The following is an 18,933-nucleotide window of genomic DNA, read 5'->3' on the forward strand; positions in this document are numbered from 1 at the left end:
TCATGCAGGCATCTCTTAAGCGTGTAAATGGGACAGGCTAAAATCTTGCTCAGCTGAGCTTCGGACTGTTCAACATTTTGCCTTAAGGTACTGATTTCACCCCGTGTGGGATCGCTGAGCGATGACCTTATTCCCAAAGGCACGCGCGTCGAAAACGGAAGAAGGCAATTCGGCGGTTTGTGACGCGTTGTTGGGTCTTACGCGTGGTATCGGAAGGTTGCCGCAAGTGTAAGGCCCAATGGGCAGCGTCATGCAAGGATCAACCAACGGTCATGCAAGGCTTTTTTTTGGCATTAGGACGTCTTGCGCACAAATGGTGGGCACACCTTGCTTTCGACGGACCTTTTTTCAAGCAGGGCTTCTTCTTTCATGTGACCTTCGTAAAAACGAAAGCATAAGATATCCTGTGTGACGCCTGCTATGGTCACCTTTCCCATGCCAATGTGGAGGGCGTCGGCCCCGTCTGGCCACTGTTAACAGCCGCGGCGGTGTGTAGTCTCGAATTGGACCCGTCGGCACTGGTTGTGGGCCCACGTGTCTGGTGGCGGACCCGCGTGCTCCGCCCGGAACTCGGCAGCCGCCAGAGCAGGCAGCCGGTTGACGGCACTGCCGAGCCGTCGGACACGCACCAGGCCGTCCACGCTGGCTGCCGGTGTCGGCGCTGCGCACCGCCGGCGGCCTGTCCCGGGGCAAGGTTCGTCCGCGCGACCTGCTCGGGGCGGGTGGCGGCGGCGACCGAGCGGTGGGCGTGCGCGCGGGCCCGGGCCGGGCCGTTACACGGCGACCGTGGCCGGCCGCGCCGGCTGGGCTCGGTCGGCCCGACCGGCCTGTCCCAGCTGTCAGCGGGACCGGAGCGGCCGGCCGCCTTGATGCGGCCGCCGTCTGCCGGTCGACCCGCGCCTCCCGCAGCTGGGTCCTGCGACAGTGGCTGACGGCGGCGGCGGCGCGCCTGGGGTGCAGTGGCCGTGCGGGGGTTCGGTGTGCGGTTCTGCTTGTCCTTCCCGCCGGTTGGCCTCACACCGACTGGTGGGGCTGCAATGCGTGTGCGGTCGTCTCCTGACCGGGTAGGCCGGAATAGATTGTCGAATGCTGCGATTTGACGCGACACAGAGCACCAGTCGGGCTGGACCGAACAAGCTTGAGGCTTCCGAACAACGTCCGTGCATTGTCATACTATTGGTTTTATTGAAGTATTTACACAGCGTCCAATCATTACATCGCAGTTAACTGAAAAAAAACAAACAGATGATGTCGGCATTAGCGCATGAGAAAGCAACAGAGCCGTCTTGTGGTCGCATTTTCTGCGTCTACCGGCCACCCGTGCCGGCGACGCCGCGTGACGATCCCGACGGGTCGGCGCCTGCCCCCCGTGACACGGCCTCCCCTCCGCAGGACAAGAGTTTCGAGCAGCTGACGCCGCCGGGCGAGCGGAGGAGGCGTCGGGCGACGAGCGCGACCGGCCCGCCGTTCTCGCGCCTCGCCCCGCGACGCCAACCGGCTCTCCATGCAGGTCGGCGGCAACAGCGACGGCATATGGAGGTGCGTGACTGGAGGCTGGGCAGCCGGCGTGGCTCGGCCGCTGGCGCCTCTGTTGGGGTTACAGATAGGGGCACGCGGGGAGGTGGTCTTTCTCAGGCCCAGGGGCCGCCGTGACGCGGGCATTGTTGTAGTCCTGGAGCTTGTCTCATCCTGACCGGTCATCTGACTAGCAAGCAACGGGCACATTGTACAGGTGTCAGACGTCGAAAGCTACGTGGGATTAGCTGAAGCTGCGGCGCCCGACGCAATGTGGGTGTACGACGGAAATGCTAGTGGTGCCGTGGAGCCGTGCGACCGAGCATGCGTTGGCAAAGGGCGCACTGTATGTGGAGGGACGGAACACCGGTTATCCCGTCTGTCGGAACGATTTGGACAGGGCACAGTATCACGTGCGTTTGCTGTGGTCAACTCATAACTGTTCGCTTCCGTGGTAATAACGTTTCCTCTCTGTAACGCTCCGTATGCTCTACATTATGTTGTGTTGGCTTCCTGCCTCAGCTGGTGTAGATCAGCTTAGGCGCGTGGGGACGCGTGGGCCGCAGACCTATTTATGTACGTTATTATTTAAACTATAGCGCGTTGCCAAAACATGCCAATCCAAAAATGGTCAGCGCTAGCTGTTTCCTCGCCGTGTGCATTCTCCATAGCTTGTCATACCTCCCCGTGCCGCCTGTTGGCCCCGTTTGAGGTTCTTCCTTAGTACATAGGAGACTAAAGCAAGCAAATGTAGCAGGAGAAGGGGCACTCCCTATTTTAGGCTCATAACGAGTCTGATGCTTGAGTTCATGAACGTTAAGTCAATGGTTTTTGACAAACGGTTGGGCGATCTGCCTGGGCGCCATTCGGCGGTTGGTCTGGGTTTGGCGTCCATCGGCGCCGCCTCATTGGAGGCGCCACGGTCACCATGCTGCACTCAGATACAGCGAAGCGTCCCATTCGAGGCACCACACCAAGGTGTAGAGGACACCCATTGGCTGGGAGGGGAGTCGCGGAGGTCCCAGACCTCTCGCCCTCTGGCCAGGCCACTTCAGGTCACATCACGCGGCCCTGCAGGGAAAGCGACGGACGCTGTCGGAGGAGTGTCGGGCGGTGTAGCCCGCACCAGCCTGGAGTGCACCATAGGCCACGGAGACGGGGGGGGGGGGGGGGGGGGGGTCGTCAGGCTGCCATCGTACTTGTCCGGTGGATAGGACCGGCCAGACCGGACCGGAACGAAACCGGACCGTCTCTTCTGTAAGGGATTGAAGCTGTGTGACGGCAGTTTCCGATAGTACGGTGTGTGGTATGGCTGGTCGGGTATGTGTATCAAGTACTTGCGCTTGTTTTAGACTTCAAGCGGTGGCAATAACAAGGATGTGCTCGCCCGGAGATGCGGTAGGCTGGCTGGGACATCGAAAAAGTAGGCCGATGAGGTAAATATAGCCGGGCCGGAGCGTAGTGAGGGTATGCACGATGGCGGGAGGAAAAAGGGAGGTGAGATGAGCCCAAGCTGAGGAAGGTGAGGTGAGCGGATGGAATGTGAAGCGTGTCGAAGGAGAGAGGGGAACAAGGCGGGCGGTGAGCCTGCGCTGCGAAGGGAACGCGCTGAGCGGAGATGGAGCGAAGACTGGGGAGTGACGTGTGGGGCCGGTCGGCAGGTGGGCGGAGGCGGCCGACCGTCTGGTCAGCCCGCAGACGCCGCGATGGGAGCCGGTGGGGGGCTCCAACGGCTCGCCAGACGTCTCGTACGAGGATACCAGGTGGCCGCCACCCCAGCAGCAGCAGCAGCAGCAGCTGGTGGTCCTGACTGACGTCTCCGGGCCCCTCGGTGAGTTCTGGCCGTCTGCCGGTGGCCGTTTGCAATGCATCTGTCCGATGAAGCCACGAATAGGCTGCTTCCCCCAAAATTTACTGGCATCTCTGACCAGGGTTGGTTACGTTTACATGAAGAACTGCGTGCTGCAGTGTTAGGGCACGACGTTGCAGCAGTGCCCCGGTGGCAGGCATCCCAGAGGCGAACAGTGCCGGCCGACCCTCGCATACAAATAGAAGCCCGTGGCCTGTCGTGACGCGCCGACCCTGACGCGTGTCCGTCCGCCAGGGATCCACGTGGTGCCGGAGTGTGACGAGAGCGGTCGCGACGCGGGCCTGCACGTGCAACGGGTGGAGCCGGACGGCGCGGTGCGGCGCGACGGACGCGTCTCCGTCGGCGACCGCATCGTGCAGATCAACGGCCACAGCCTGCGTAACATCAGCTTCCAGAGGTGCGGCGGGCGGGCTCACCACTCCCACCCACCAGCGGTGTGGCCGCTGGCCAGCGGCGGCGCAGCGACGGCAGTGACGGGGCACTTCTGGTTTCTGTTTGATCCGGTTAGATTTCGTGACAGGCGCTGGTCTTTCACGAACTTTGCAGCGCGTTTGTTGTAGTTGGTTGGGCCGCATTTGTCCTTTTTGGAACAGTCCTTCTATGGCGTGTGTCGCGTTAACGCTCGTGCTGTCCTTAGTTCACGTTCCAATTTTCGCCGCTTTAAGTTCCTTATATTAGTTGCATAGGTGTGGTGTGTATAGCCCATGATTTTAACCGACTCTGGCTCTATAATTATTCTGGTTCCAAAAATACGAAAAAGTGATGAACCTGACGCAATGAAACAACCGCCTCCGATAGTTTCCACGTCCTTGCTGCCGCAATTTCAGAGTATGAGACCCTAAACGACCCCACGCTTCCACTACAAGCCTGCTTTGTGGCAGGTCCATCGAACGACTGGCATCGTCACAGTGCCGGCTGTGGCGTTAGCTGGCTGGGATTGGACTGCTTCGTACATGTTTCCTGTGTGTTGCGGCTGTCCTGTGTTAGTCTTTACCGTGTAGGAAGTGGTGTTCACGCGCGCGCGGCGTGCCCCGTGGCCCCGGTCCCGGTCAGATTCCCTCCGGCTGCGTGTCCCGCCAGCCCCTGCCCCTCGCGACACGTGTCGTCGAGCCTTCAGCGTCGACGCCCGGCTGAGCACCGGACGCGTGACAGCCGGACCTGACGCTGCGGCTCGGTCGCGTAGGGCGCAGGAGATCTTCGTGAGCGCGATGAGCGGCGGCGATCTGCGACTGCTGGTGGAGCACGTGCCGGGCCGCTCGCAGCCGCCGGCGCCGGCGGCCGCGCTCTCTCGCTCGCACACGCCCATCGACGCACTCGACGGCGACGCCATAGGTCAGTCAGCCACCCCGGGGTCGGCTGGCGACAGCCGCAGCGACCCAGATGGGAGACAGCGCTTGTGAACGCGCCGGAATGCAGGGCAGTGTGGCGTTCCTGCAGCCGTGCCGAAGACAGATGCGGCGGACGGGAATGCCGCACGGCTCCGGCCAGCCGTCAGGGGTTTTTGTTGGCCCTCGCGGCGGTCATCGACCCGCTCATCACTGACTTGGCATGTTTGGCACCGCGACAGCGGCGCTTGCTCTCGGCTGGGGCTGCCGTGGCGCGGAGGCTGGGGGCGAGGCCGGAGGGCGGACGTGACCTGCGTCGCCGCGCGCCGCCCGGGTGTGACCGGCCTCCGTCTCGGCAGGCGGCGGCTCGCGCGTCGCCACCGTCTCGCCCACCAAGAAGGTGCCGGCCTCGCTGTCGTCGCGCACGCAGAGCGTCATGCAGACGTCCAACACGCGCAAGCTGGGCCGCCGGCTGTCGGTGGCGCTGGTCAAGGGCGCCGACGGCCTGGGCTTCAGCGTGACGACGCGCGACAACCCGGCCGGCGCACACGCGCCCGTCTACGTCAAGAACATCCTGCCGCAGGTGAGCCGGCCACGCCGGGGCTCACGAGGGGAGGCGGGCAGGACGTGGCACAGGCTACGCCGAGGTCGCGACTCGTGCTACGCTAGGCCATGGGGTTTGATTCAGGTCTGGCAAAGTGAGGCGCGGAAGAGGCAGGCTTCGTTGCAGGGTGGCGTGCGGACCTGTTTGTGTCGGCCGAGTAGATGGAATTAGAAACTAGACAGGGTCTTTGAGGGGCGTCCTGAAAACCGATGCATACTTACCGTGATATGTGGTTTCCATTAAGCCGGTTGTACAGCCAAACATGTCATTGATGAAAACGGCATTTGTGATCGTCTGTTACGTGGCACGCAATTGTGCTTTGCTAGCTACCATTATGCCATAAGGGGGCTGCGCACTGCCAATGTAACTGGTGTGAGAGTGGGCGCACGACCACAGCCAACGGGGACAGGCACACCATGGCCTGCACGGCAGCCGGCCATGTCACTTCTGACTGTGCGTGGGCCGCGCTCCTCGCCGTGTGGGGCGACGCCGCGGACGCTGCCTGCCGGAGCATTGCTGGCCGGACGGCGGGCGCCTCCCGCGGGGCCGCGCGAGCCGCCGTCTGACGCCGGGACGCGGGGGCAGGGCGCGGCGGTGGAGGACGGCCGCCTTCGGCCGGGGGACCGGCTACTGGAGATCGACGGCGTCGCCGTCACCGGACTCAGCCAGCGCCAGGTGGTGCACATGCTGCGCGCCGTGCGGCCGGCCCAGCCCGTCGAGCTCGTGCTCTCGCGCCACGAACAGGAGGACGCCAGCCCCAAGCTGCCGCGGCCGCTGGTGAGTGGCCGGCCGACGGCGGGCGCCTGCCGCCGCGCCACATCCCGTCAGCCGTGTAGTGCCCTGAGATAGAGCATAGGTGTAATCTTAAGAGAAGTGTAGAGCTCAGTGTGCATTTGACGAGTAGTGTGCGCTATTTATGGCTTTAATAGATCCTCTCGGATCGGCGCTATCAGCCTCCTGAAACAAGACCAAAATGTGCTGTGCCGGCAGCTTCGTCTTGACAGTGAGCTCGGTGCTGCCCCCCCCCCTCCCCGCTGCCCCTCCCCCGTCCCCCGCTCCGTGGTAAGCGCTGGCGTGGCCGTCGAAGCGGCCAGCCGAGGGTGTGCTGACGGCCTCGTGCGTCGCGCAGCCGGCCGACCACCGCGAGCCGGACGAGTCGGAGCCCTCCCGCGACAAGGAGGTCCTCGTGTTCGACATCCCCGTGCACGACTCGGAGCGAGCCGGCCTCGGTGAGCGCGCCAGGCTCATGCCGCGCCTCCCGGCGGCCATCTGGGTCTGGCTGAGTACCTGCTCGAGCAGTTCGCTTTGTACAGGCATGGCTGCCCTGGTGCTCGTTCGCCTTTTCGTGTGCGCGTTCGTGCCGTCTGCACCTATCGATGCCGTTTGATCTTTCTTGTCTCACTCGGTATACCGTCAATTGTGTTCTTTCTGGTCCCCATACCGCTCGCTCGCTCACCTACTCACTCACTCACTCACTCACTCACTCACTCACTCACTCACTCACTCACTCACTCACTCACTCACTCACTCACTCACTCACTCACTCACTCACGTGCGCATTTACGCATCACTCACTCACTCACTCACTCATGCGCTCACTTACGCATCACTCACTCACGCACGCACTTACGCACGTACGCACGCACTTACGCACGCGCGCACACGCACACGCACACGCACACGCACACGCACACGCACACGCACACTCCCCCATCTCTCAAGGTTTGAGCCGTCAGTTGTGTGCTCACTTGCCACCGAGGCGCGCCCCACCAGCCAGCTGGTGTCTGGCGCGTACTGAAACAGCGGAAGAGATAGCGCCGTGAGCGCGCCGCGCGCCGCCGCCAGGTATCAGCGTCAAGGGCAAGACGACGGCCGGCCATAGCGGCCCGCTGGACGTGGGCATCTACATCAAAAACGTTATTCACGGCGGTGCCGCCAGCAAGGACGGCCGCTTGCAGCGCAACGACCAACTGATCGATGTCAACTACACGGCCCTGCTGGGGCTCAGCAACAGCGACGCCATGGAGACGCTGCGGCGCGCCATGTGCCAAGAGGTCAGGCGAGGTCCACGACCTCCCGGTCAGGCCGGGGGCTGCGGATGCAGCGAGGCAGGCCAGGTGCCACCGACCTTCAGAAGGCGGACAGCCTGCCAGGTCGAAGAGGCCTGGCCTGGGAGTTGCGAGGTCAGGCCTGTCGCCTTGCGCCAGGAGGTTGGACTGTATCCTGTGGCATGGGGTTAGACTGGGCCCCACCAGTCAAGGTGGCCCGCTACACCTCGGATGTGAAGAGCCGGTGTGCCGCGTGGAGGGCGCCTGACCCGCATAGCCGCGTAACGCCACCTCTCTTTCTGTCCTGCGCAGGGCCCGAAGTCGGGCGTCATCACGCTGACGGTAGCGCGTCGGGGCGATCTGGGCGGCGGCAGCGGACGCGAGTCTGTCAACAGCATGCTCTCCAATTCGTCCGGTGAGAGCGACGAGTGGCCGGCATCGACATGTCTGCGCTGCCGCCCTGTTAACCCCATCTCCTCGTCCTGGGTCGCTCCCGTGTCGCGCCGCGCCGCACTAACTGCTGCCATCGAAGGCCGGTCCACAGAGGTCTGCTCTGCTGCCTGTCTTTGGTCGTTGTCGCTCTCACTCTGCGGCGTGAGGGGCAGCGGCGGCGCTGCCGGCAGTGGCCACGCTTGACGCCATGCCTGACGGGGCTTCAGGCGAGGTGCTGGCCGGCTGGCGGCCATCCAGCGAGCGGGACCAGTCGGGCCACAGCGAGGAGTCGCAGGTGACCGTGATCCATCGGCCGCCGCCGCCGCCGCCGCCATCCGACGGCCACGGCCCCGGCCCCGGCGCCGACCGACACCCCCGCAACATCCGCAACGACAGCTACTACCAGGTAAGGCGCCGGCTGCAACTGTGCCGTGGACCAGGCTGGGGATGGGAGCTGGCGCGGCAAGGGGAGCGATGCGGCGTGCCCAGGCACAGCTGTAATCACTCACAAATAGTTTGATGACCTCCGCTGATGACCTGGGTTAGATCGACCCCTTTCCCGCGAGTGATGTCGCATGCCCCACGGCCAGCTCAAGCTGAAGCGGTGAAATAGTTCGCGCATTCTCATCGTTGAAGAGGCGACGATGTTCTGCATGTTCGTCTTGGCGCCTGATGTGGCGAGCGCTCCCCTGCGCGGCGCGGTGACCGGACCGGTGCCCCCAGGCCACGCACGACACGTGGGACGCGTCGGCGCTGCAGCAGGCGGCGGCGTCCCCCGCCGGCGAGCGGCCGGTCGGCTGCAGCCCCACTGTCGACGCGGTCTCCGTCGAGGCGGCGCCCGGCGGGCCGGGTAGCGCCGCCGCCACCGCCGAGCCGTTCACGCACGCAGCCTACGCCAGCCAGTAAGGGAGCGGGAGGGCAAGCGAAACGGCTTTTTTGTTTTGGGCGGGTGGACTCAATTACCCATTTTTGTTTCATGCGGAGGTGTGTTGATTTCTGCGAGCAATTGTTCGCGACTGACAGCTTTATGTGACGTTCAAGAACCAGCTGGGCACTGTTGGGTTTTGGGGCGAGTTTGCCGCAGACTTGGACTGTTGATGAGGTGGCTGGGCTGTTGCTGGCCTGTGCTGGGGCCGTGTGCTGCCGGCCGTTGACGCCGCCGCCGCCTCTCGCCCGCCGTCAGGACGTCGCTGGAGCAGGCAGGTGTGGGCTTCACTCGTGACCAGCTGGGCCGCCAGTCCATCAGCGAGAAGCGGCACGCCTCCAAGGACGCCAAGGGCACGGACACGTACCAGCGCACCAAGCGGGCGCGCGAGGAGCGCGAGCAGCAGCGCCGCCTGCTGGAGGCCGAGCTGCGCCGGGAGGAGGCGCGCCGCCGGGACGCGGGTGAGCGCCAGCTGTGGGGCGGGTCGGCTCACGGCCGCAGGCTGGGCCGCGCTGGAGACGGCGCCACCGGGGCAAGCGCGCCGCTTACGTGATACGTTAATTCAAGAACTCTCCTCATGACTTCTCATTTTGGAGAAGTTTGTTTGAGTCAGTTGGCTGTTTCGATCATCGGCTTGAGTCAGTTGAATTTGTGTTGTCATTCTTTATTTTCACAAACCACGAGGTCATATGGCGTTGTGTAGGCAAAGTATTGCCCTGTGAAAATGAGATATGCTGATGTTGAACCACAACTGGACAAGGTATATGGGGTTCGAAGTTTCACACTCTGTTAAGGGAGTTAATAGGTTTGTGTTTGATACGGAATACAGTCTGAAAGGGACACGACCAGTTTGGGACGTGTCGTGAAAACCCGGGAATGGACTCGCGGTACCCCATTGATAACTGGTCACAATAAAAGGCTCACGAAAGCAGTGCATAAGACAAAAAAAAGCTGAAAAAACAAAACGACAAAAAAGTATTTCGCAATTGAAGCATAGCAGGCGCATCTGGGACATTCCGGTGATGTTACACTGGCTCTGTGTGTCACGATTCTTATATGCAAGGAAGTAGCGCGACTCCACCAAGATGGGTGGGGCCCAGGTCAGTGGGCAACGGCTGTAGCTTTCGAGAGTAGGATAAAGTCGGGGAAGTCTTAACTCCAGGTTCAGGGGCGAAGCCGCAGAAAGGCGAAGAGAGCGGGAGACGCTTTTTGTGACGCGGCTTCGCTGGCTCTTCATATGTCAAGTGTTTGATGCCTGTCTCCTGACACGGACGGCTGTGACGTCGCTGCGCCTCAGCGGCGGCGGCGGCGGCGGCCCTGGTGTGGAAGCCCCACCAGGCCTGTCGTTGATCCTGTAAAGGCCTCTGCGTGACGGACTGTCGGCCGGCGTCCCGCGCCGACAGCGGACCTGTGCACGGTCTGGGCCGGGGCGCTGCGGCGGCTCGCCGCCGGCCCGGTGCCGGCTGACGAGCCGCGGCCGGCGAGACGGGCCATGGGGCGGCGGGTCTGGGCGGCGCGAGGCCGGCCGGCGCCGCGCGCCGCCGCCTGCCCGTGCCAGCACTGCGCTTTGGTAACGGCCGGGGCCGCTGTGTTGGCAGGCGAGCTGGGTCCCAGCCTCGGCATGAAGAAGTCCTCCAGCCTCGAGTCGCTGCAAACCATGGTGCACGAGGTGAGCTGGCGTCGGGCGGTACTCACCAGGGATAGCATCGCCGCGGCCGTGACGGCCGTTCAGCGCTGGCGACTGGTGACAACGCACAACGTGTCCGTGATTTGTTGGTTGACTATTGGAATACGTATCCCGTTTGCATGTCGGAGAACCGATTTTTTTGTGGAGACGACTGACGGCGGTGGGGTGGGTAGGATTGAGCTTGTTGAGCCACTCGCCCCAGCTCGTGCGTAAAGCCGAGCACATGGGGCGTGGCGCCTGGCACTGGCCTCTCGCCGTGCGTCTGCTGACGCGGCCCGCGGCCGGCAGCTGTCGCTGGTGGAGGACAGCGAGCGGCCGTTCGCGCACCGCGCCGCCGCCCAGGCCGTGCGCGGCCGCGGCTGCAACGAGAGCTTTCGCGCCGCTGTCGACCGCAGCTACGAGGCGCCGCTGGCCAACATGCGGGACCGCATGGAGACGCGTGAGTGGCCGGCATGGGCCGCCCGCACCCGGCGGTGGGCGCCCAGTGGGCGGCGCCGGTCGGACGGGCGTCAGCGGACGCTGCTGCCGGCCGGCCGTCGGCGGGTGGACGCTCAGTGGGCGGCGCCGGTCGGACGGGCGTCAGCGGACGCTGCTGCCGGCCGGCCGTCGGCGGGTGGGCGCCCAGTGGGCGGCGCCGGTCGGACGGGCGTCAGCGGACGCTGCTGCCGGCCGGCCGTCGGCGGGTGGGCGCCCAGTGGGCGGCGCCGGTCGGACGGGCGTCAGCGGACGCTGCTGCCGGCCGGCCGTCGGCGGGTGGGCGCCCAGTGGGCGGCGCCGGTCGGACGGGCGTCAGCGGACGCTGCTGCCGGCCGGCCGTCGGCGGACGCTGCTGCCGGCCGGCCGTCGGCGGGTGGGCGCTCAGTGGGCGGCGCCGGTGGGACGGGCGTCAGCGGACGCTGCTGCCGGCCGGCCGTCGGCGGGTGGACGCCTAGTGGGCGGCGCCGGTCGGACGGGCGTCAGCGGACGCTGCTGCCCGCCGGCCGTCGGCGGACGCTGCTGCCGGCCGGCCGTCGGCGGACGCTGCTGCCGGCCGGCCGTCGGCGGGTGGACGGACAGGCAGACATGGAGCAGCAGCGGCGGCATACTGCCGCGACTGAGCAGCTGTGCGAGCTGGCGCCGTCGTGACATGGCTGCAGCTGGTTGCTTTGTGGGTGCGATTTACACCCCAGTGGTTCAGTATACATCGATGTGAGCTGAGAACGCGTGCGTCCTGTCCCCCAAACCGCTCCGTGATCAATCCCAGGCATGGTTTCCACACCTCGCACAGTTTTACATCATTTTCGTCTGGTATGTTTCCATGTTATGCTTTGCATCGGTGGTCAGGACAATTTGTGTCGCTGATTTAAATACTTCACTCTTTGCATGCCACAACATTATTTTATGTGCTATTAAGGGCCAATGTGTTTATATTTGTCGGGCGTAGTTATGCATGTGGATGCATCAGTAGTTGCACCCGCATGCTCGTAGTGCGTTCGATCGCCCAATACCACAGTATATTTACGCGTATGGAAGATAATCGGCATTCAATTTACACGTCGCTATCAGCAAGCGGCAAAAAGGAGCGTGACGACGCAGAATCTCCCTGACATCACTTACAATTCACGGAACCTGTTTGGGAGGGACTCGGAGCACGCGGCTGTGTCTTGTACTCCATCAACTGACCTATTCTTAACCCGGTTCGTGTCGTTTCTGCTTTGGCTGTCGTGATGTGGCGGTGGGCTGTCTTCCGTATCTATCGCTGCCGCGTTTGGGTGCCGCGTGGTGGCCAGCGCCGCGGTGGCGAGGCGACCGTTCGTCACCAGCGGCGTCTCTCGGCTGTTACGGTGGACACCCAGCGTCGGCCGCGCCCTGAGACGGGCCCGCTGTCGGTGAAGGCTGCTCTCCGCACCGCTCGTGCCCGGCCGCTGCCGCCGCTGACCGCCCTCTGTCTCTCCCTCCTCGCGCGCCTTGGACGCCTGCAGTGCCGCTGGCGGCTGACGCCGATTTTGTCACCTATCTAGTGGACGAGGAGGCGGCGCCGGGCTTCAACCGAGACCGCGCCGCCCGCCAGAGCTCCATGAGCTCGGGCGCCGCCGACGACAAGAAGGCGAAGCGACGCTCCGGCCTGCTGAAGGGACTCGGCAGTATGTTCAGGTGGGGGCGACCGCCCAGCCCTGCGGGAGTCGGTCAGTCGACTCACGGGGCTACCAGATAATGTTGATGTCACATTACGCCCATCGTGGTGTGCCCCTCAGGATCGGGATGGGTGCTGCATGACATCCTGCAGTCGATGCGCCCAAAGCCCAAATTATCCTCACCATCACCCATAGTGTCGGTCGTTGGGCAGCAATACCCTGTCGGCTCGCTTGACCGTGCTGATTATCGCGCGTCCCCCGTTCGCCCTGTCGGTATGGCGGGCCTCCGTGTTAAGCGGCCCGCGCGTGGGCAGGTTCGGCCGGCACCGCAAGGGCGGCGAGGCGGCGGACGCGGCGCTGCGCCTGACGCCCGACGAGCTGCGCCAGCAGCAAGAGGAGCTCAACAGGATCGCGGCCCGGCGCCGAGCCGAGGACGAGCAGCGGCGCATCCAGCAGCAGTACCAGCGGCTGGTGCAGCAACAGCAGCAGCAGCAGGTCCAGCAGCAGCAGCAGCAGCAGGCCCAGCAGCACAGGCTGGTGAGTGGTGCGGTGCGCCCCACGGCCGGCGCCGAGTACGGCATGGAGTGTATGCCGCTGTTAAGCTGCCCGCCAGTGATAAGTGGAACCCAGCTGACGGCATGGCCGCTGTGGCCGAGCAGACGGACAGCTGTCTCTGGGGTGGAGGCTGTTGCGGCAGTGATATGCCAACGAGACAAGCACGTCTCTCTGTACGATGCAGTTCACATGCATTGAGGTTGTCCGCGCGGACCTAGGATTGACGCTGATATGTCAATGTCTTGGCGGGAAGCACTTGTGAACAAACATCAACAGATCAATTGGTTTGCATAAACTGGAGGCCGTGTGGCTGCAGCAGCTGCTCCGTGGGCATGCGGTAGGCGCGCTCATTGCATGCCCTGTCTGAGCATATACCGCCACATACACCGCTGACCCGACCCGACCCGATCCGGCCTGGCCAGACGTGATCCGACCCGACTGACCTGCCCTCCCCAGACATGACCCGACCTGACCTCAACTGACCTGTCCGGGCTTGAACTGACCGGACCTGACCCAATCCGATCAAACCCCATCCGATCTGAACTGGTATGGCTGGACGTGACCCGACCGGACCTGACCTGAGCCGGCCGGACATGGCCAGACCCGACCCGATCCAACCAAACCCGACTTGACCTCACCGGATATGGCCCGACCGGACCTGGCCTGACTGGACCTGCCTCAGCCGAACATGACCCGATCCGACCTGACCTGATCTGACATGGTCTGACCTGGCCGGACTTGACCCGACCGGGCTTGCCGGCAGCCGTCGCAGGGCCAGCCTGGAGGGCCGATGCCGTCGACGGCGCAGGAGCGCGCGCCCAGCCGCACGGACCGCATGCAGCAGCTGCGTGAGCAGCACCAGCGCCGCCACGCCAGCCGCCAGGGCGTGTACGTGACGGAGGCGGCCGAGGAGGCGGCAGAGCTCCGACTCCGCCAGGTAGGCAGGCTCTCGGGCGGCCGCTCCAGCTCGGCGCAGTGCGGGCACCGATCGTGGCACGCTGCGTGCGCAGCTTGCGGGCTTCTGCCCCGGCCATGGTGAAATGGCTGCATCCTTGTGCTGCTCTTTCGGTCGGTACGCTTGCACCCCTGCAGAGTGATTTATGTTGGGCATTGATGGGTCGTATGATGACGCGCCTATGGTCCTGTTGCTGCTGTCCAACGTAAAGACATGCACGACTAACACTTCTGTCGTCATTTGCTTCGTTTAATTGGCTCAAGGAACCCCTTAATGCCACCAAGTAAGCAACTTGCTTTTGGTTATATGCAATTCAGAGCTAAATCAGTTCGACCAAATGCGCGTACACACACTACGGGTAACGCTTTCTAGAGACGTCAACACGTGATCGATGCCTATCAGCCAGTGCGACCGTAGTCGTCCTCTTGTGTTCAAAAACAGCACGCGTGCGAGCCTACATCAGCAGTTTTTCCTACGTGCGCAGGGAGAGGAGGGGCTTCGGAAGGTTTTGGCAAACGCGAAGTCGATATTGACAGTAATATTACACATCCACGATGCCGCATTGCCGTGTATATTTTCGCTACATTTGGAGCTGTAAGTCCACTATTGTGGATCCCCGGCGTGAAGTGCTTCGGGCCTGTTTTTGGCGGCTGTCCCCTCCGCGAATTGTCTTGGAATGACTCAAGTGCAACGTAGAGTGTTAAAACGCTGGAAAAAAGATTGACGTTTACGGCTATGAGCATACCATGGTTACTTACTCATTGAACGTTAAATGTTAGCTCGTCTGACGTGAAATAGTACTAGACGTTAGAGAAATAGTACTTAGGACATTTTGATTGGGTTTGACTGCCCATTTCCAGCTAGTGTCTGACCATCAATAATGACCACCTGCGAAGAGCTGGTAGTAATCACGATTCTAGATTTTTTAACATCTTGTTTGATTTTCCTTTTGTGAACTGGGGAGGTGATGGACTCGTAGCACGCTCCTATGCCCTCGCGCTTTCTGCGGACGTCGGTGCGGTGTGCGGCTTGCCGTGGGTGGTGCGGTGTGCGACCCGCAGTGGGCGGTGCGGCGTGTGGCCTAGGGACGGCGCCGGCCCGGCTGACGGCAGGGCGCCGGCCGGACCCGGTTACAGGCGCACCCAACCAAGCCGGCCGCACCGCCGCCGCATCTCTCTGACCGGCTCAACAATAATGTGCCTGAGCCGACGTTCGTGCGCGATTGCACGGACACGGCGCGCGCAGCAGCGAGTACTTCCGCAACCGGCGGCCGCCGGCGCTCGTCGCGGCGGCGCCGCGCCAGCCGGCCGCCTTCTGGGTAGGTCAGAGGGCGCCGCCCTTCTGGGTAGGTCAGAGGGCGCCGCCCTTCTGGGTAGGTCAGAGGGCGCCGCCCTCGCCTGCCGTCCCCTGCCTGCGGCTGGCCGCATGCCTGGGTCTGGGCTCGCCGGCGGACGCCCTGCGGCTACGATATTTGCTGGAGGCTTGCTTGTCGTCATTCTCTTGTTCGCCGTTGGGATGGGCTAACCCGCCGCCTGCACGTCGCCCTGCGGTGCGTGGCGCACGCTAACTCCTCAGCGGCCATCTCGTTTTGAATGGCATTGGTGTTTATTGGCAATAATTGTGTGCGCCTGCATTTTTTTCTCATTTTTTCATTCAATTTTGTCAAGAATCGTGTTCGATAGTTGTATTTTACTCAATATCTGTGTTTTTGTTCGTTGCTAATGTTCTGTTCGATGTTTGGCATTTTCCCAATGCTTTCAGTTGTAAACTAGCTCGTTTCTTGATTAGGCCCAGATTGCATGCAAGACTGCCACGGATTAATTTCCCTCAGCGCGTGGAGCAGACAGCGGGCAGCAATGGTGGACCACCGAGCCAGCGAGGCCGCCCAAGCTGTCCACTGGAGCCACGGACCAATCCCAACGATATGTCAGACCTGCGAGGCCATCCTGGCGTCCCATCAGATGCACGAACACCTCCCAGCGGTCCGTCGGACCGGCGGCGCAACCCCAACGGCCCATCAGATCCACGGGCCTACGCAAATGTCCCCCCAGACCCGAGAGCGTACCTCAACGGTCCTGCAAGTCGGCAAACCTACCCCAACGGTCCCTCAGACCCGCGGGTATACCCCAACGGCCCCTCAGACCTACGGGTGTACCCCAACGGCCCCTCAGACCCACGGGTGTACCCCGGTGGTCCCTCAGACCCACGGGCGTACTCCAATGGTTCCTCAGACCCAAAGACGTACTCAAATGGTCCCTCGCACCCACGGGCGTACTCCAGTGGTCCCTCAGAATCACGAGTGTACCCCAGTGGTATCCCAGACCCGCGTGCCCCGAACTCGGGCCCACCCGACTCCCAGATTCCGAGACATCGCTCCGACACCCGTATCCCGGGAAGCCCATCCTGGCCCCGCTCGGCTCTTTCCGACCCAGGCGCGGCCGGCGCCGTTGCGTCGGACCGGCGCGGGCCCGGCCTGGCCGGCCCGCACCCGCCCAGCCCGGCAGCCGGCCCGCGGGCGCGCCGCAGCCGCGCAACCCGCAGCGGCGGCGCCCCCGAATGCGGCGCCGGCGGCGCGGCGGCGTCCGACTCGCGCCGCCGCAGCCCGGGCCCCGCTGGCGCGACGGCCGCGCGGCGCGGCATGTGCGACCCGTACGAGCCGATGCTGCGGCCCGGGAAGCCGAGCGGGGCTGGTGGCCCCTGGCCTCGGCCCCAACCCCGGCCCTGGCCCTGGCTCCGGCTCCGGCTCCGTCTCCGGCTCCGACCACGACCACCAGCGCTTCGGACACTACGCCAATTACGAGCAGATACAGCACCACCTGCGGTGAGCGGCCAGGACGCCGCGCTCGGCTCTCTGGCACCGGAAGATCCTGTTTAATCGCTCGGCTGATCTCAGCTGCTGGACCTGTCACAGAAGGGGCACTGAGCCGCTTCTATGTCATGGGCTCTGAAGTTTTTCTGGGTGGCATGTTCCCTGTAATAACAGGATTCATGTTGTTAGCTGAATTTTCCGGCACGAACTGCAAGGGACTATAGGAGTTGCAGTATCCAATAAGACAGAATAATGGTCAGGCATATTCCATCTGACATTTTAGGATAGGTAGTGTCGAAATACGCTTTAATGATATTGAGTATTATCAAGCAAAGGTTCCTCTCAACATTCAGATCGGTTGGAATTTAAAGCTGATAAAATACAGTGGTAAATGGATGGATTTTATTCAAACGTGATATTGAACCAAACATTCCGGGGAACCCAATGTATGAAAGCTTTATCCATAGATCGGACATGGGGGCAATGTCTTGTGCCACACAGCCGCTGTCGACATCCGCTTTTTACATCCGCGCCGCCAGCGAATTTAACTTGCCTGTTGCCTTCCGGGCCTTTTTGCGTTGCAAAATGGGGACGTGGCCAGGAGATGGTGTTCGTTGCCTTAAGTGTGGCATGCACGACCTGCGGTGACGGTGGGTGACGGGCTCGCGCAAGCCGACAGACGCCTAATCCAGCACGACCTGTTCACCGGTGTCGGACCTTGGTTTCCAGCGAGAAACGCCTGAGGGGCGCCGCTCTGCTCAGTCGACTGGAGCAAAAGTTCCGGGACGAGGCCAGGTGTGGGGCGGTAGCACCCGGGAATACGCTTATACGCCCGCTGCGGGGCTGGTTTGTCCAACCGCCACCGGCCCGAGTTCAGGGGTTCATTTCTGTCGCGTTTGTCTAGCTCTGTTCTTGCCACATTTTGACGCGTGGTCTCCGCGGGCCCGAATGAGCACGCCTCCCCCGGCCCCCGTGCACGAGCGCGACCTTGTCCCGTGCTGTTTGTATCATTTGCTCACAGTGCGGGGTGCGCGTGATGGGCTCGCGGAAGCCATCGGCCGTCGTTAGCGCTTGTCCGTCGTACTTTGCTAGAGTCGCTTGCCTGTCGTACTCAACCAGTTTCGCTTGCATGTCGTACTCTGCCAGTGTCGCTTGCCTGTCGTACTCAGTCAGGGTCGCTTGCATGTGGTCATTGGCGTGCGTTGCACGGGAGTGTAATGGCCCTTGCTGGCAGGTGAGCTCAATGCACGTGCCCTGGCGGGAGGCCTACGCCACAGTAATCGTGCTCAGATCGTTTGTGTCGCTGTGTCCGATTCGTATCGGATGGTCTTGGGCATGCCCGCCCCGTTCGTGATCATTGCGATCATTGGTGAAAAGACCATAGCGATAGTTGTCTTTCCAATATCTGAGACTTTGTCAAGTGTGCGACATTTCAGCCACGAAAATGGCACGTCCGGTTCAAAAGACACTGCGCGTGCAGGGTGGCAATGTCTTCATAACTCCGGTCCCTTCATCTGACTGATTCACTCCTCAGCATCGTCGCACCCTGGTCCTACCTCCAACGCGGGCGGCCAGCCCGCAGCCACCAGGTGTGCTCCCCAGAGCTGGTCGCCGGCACCTGTGCAGTGTCACGTTCCCGCTCCTAACTTTAGCTGTGGACCGCCAGGCGGCAGCACCAGGTGTACCACTCGCAGACGCGGCCGGCGCGCCGAGCCGAGCGCCGCCGAAACGGCCAATCAGCAACTACTACGAGTACGAGTCAGTGCAGGCCGTCCGCGCACGTGGTGGCGGCGCAGCGGCGGCGGATAGTCGACCCGACGGCGAACCACCTCTGCCGCGCCACCACGAGAGGACGCGCTCCGGGCCGGCCACCGGCGGCAGAGCGGCCGGCGCCGCCGGACTCCAGGCACGGCCGCTGCATGCGGCGGTGAGTGGGGGCCGAGTGAGCGTGGAGGTACAGACGTTTGGTGGTATCGGACGGAGGGCTGGGTTGGGCTTGGTGACGGCAGCTGGCCCGGCTGGGGCCGGTGGAGCCGATGCCCGGCCGGGGGGCCGTCGTAATTAGTCTGTGTTTGGTATAACTGCGGTTGACTG

At 63.0% G+C, this 18,933-nt stretch overlaps 1 protein-coding gene and 1 long non-coding RNA gene across 2 annotated transcripts; both read left to right on the forward strand.

Moving 5' to 3' along the window:
- The first annotated feature begins 1,489 nt into the window (after positions 1–1,489).
- On the forward strand, positions 1,490–13,517 carry LOC119097833 (partitioning defective 3 homolog). The gene is made up of 16 exons (XM_037220786.1): positions 1,490–1,539; positions 3,177–3,346; positions 3,620–3,782; positions 4,569–4,717; positions 5,070–5,293; positions 5,900–6,091; positions 6,444–6,543; positions 7,160–7,368; positions 7,675–7,777; positions 8,022–8,200; positions 8,518–8,639; positions 8,978–9,114; positions 10,318–10,388; positions 10,749–10,856; positions 12,457–12,529; positions 13,498–13,517. The coding sequence occupies exons 1-16, from the start codon at positions 1,505–1,507 to the stop codon at positions 13,515–13,517; spliced, it is 2,055 nt and encodes a 684-aa protein (XP_037076681.1). The 5' UTR covers positions 1,490–1,504.
- Positions 13,518–16,727: 3,210 nt separating this feature from the next.
- On the forward strand, positions 16,728–18,532 carry LOC119097834 (uncharacterized). Its single transcript, XR_005094202.1, has 3 exons — positions 16,728–16,851; positions 17,569–17,634; positions 18,506–18,532. It is a non-coding gene; the product is annotated as an uncharacterized LOC119097834 (long non-coding RNA).
- The last annotated feature ends 401 nt before the right edge of the window (positions 18,533–18,933 follow it).

Source organism: Pollicipes pollicipes, unplaced genomic scaffold (assembly GCF_011947565.3).
Source record: "Pollicipes pollicipes isolate AB1234 unplaced genomic scaffold, Ppol_2.1 Scaffold_4496;HRSCAF=5294_pilon_pilon_pilon, whole genome shotgun sequence".
NCBI lineage: Eukaryota > Metazoa > Arthropoda > Thecostraca > Pollicipedomorpha > Pollicipedidae > Pollicipes > Pollicipes pollicipes.

Bases quoted from the DNA above. Each gene is read 5' to 3' on its own strand.
- LOC119097833 (XM_037220786.1), top strand. From the start codon at position 1,505: ATGCAGGTCGGCGGCAACAGCGACGGCATATGGAG. The intron at 1,540-3,176 runs GTGCGTGACTGG...GCCGGTCGGCAG, and splicing joins AACAGCGACGGCATATGGAG to GTGGGCGGAGGCGGCCGACC. The intron at 9,115-10,317 runs GCGAGCAGCAGC...CTGTGTTGGCAG, and splicing joins CAAGCGGGCGCGCGAGGAGC to GCGAGCTGGGTCCCAGCCTC.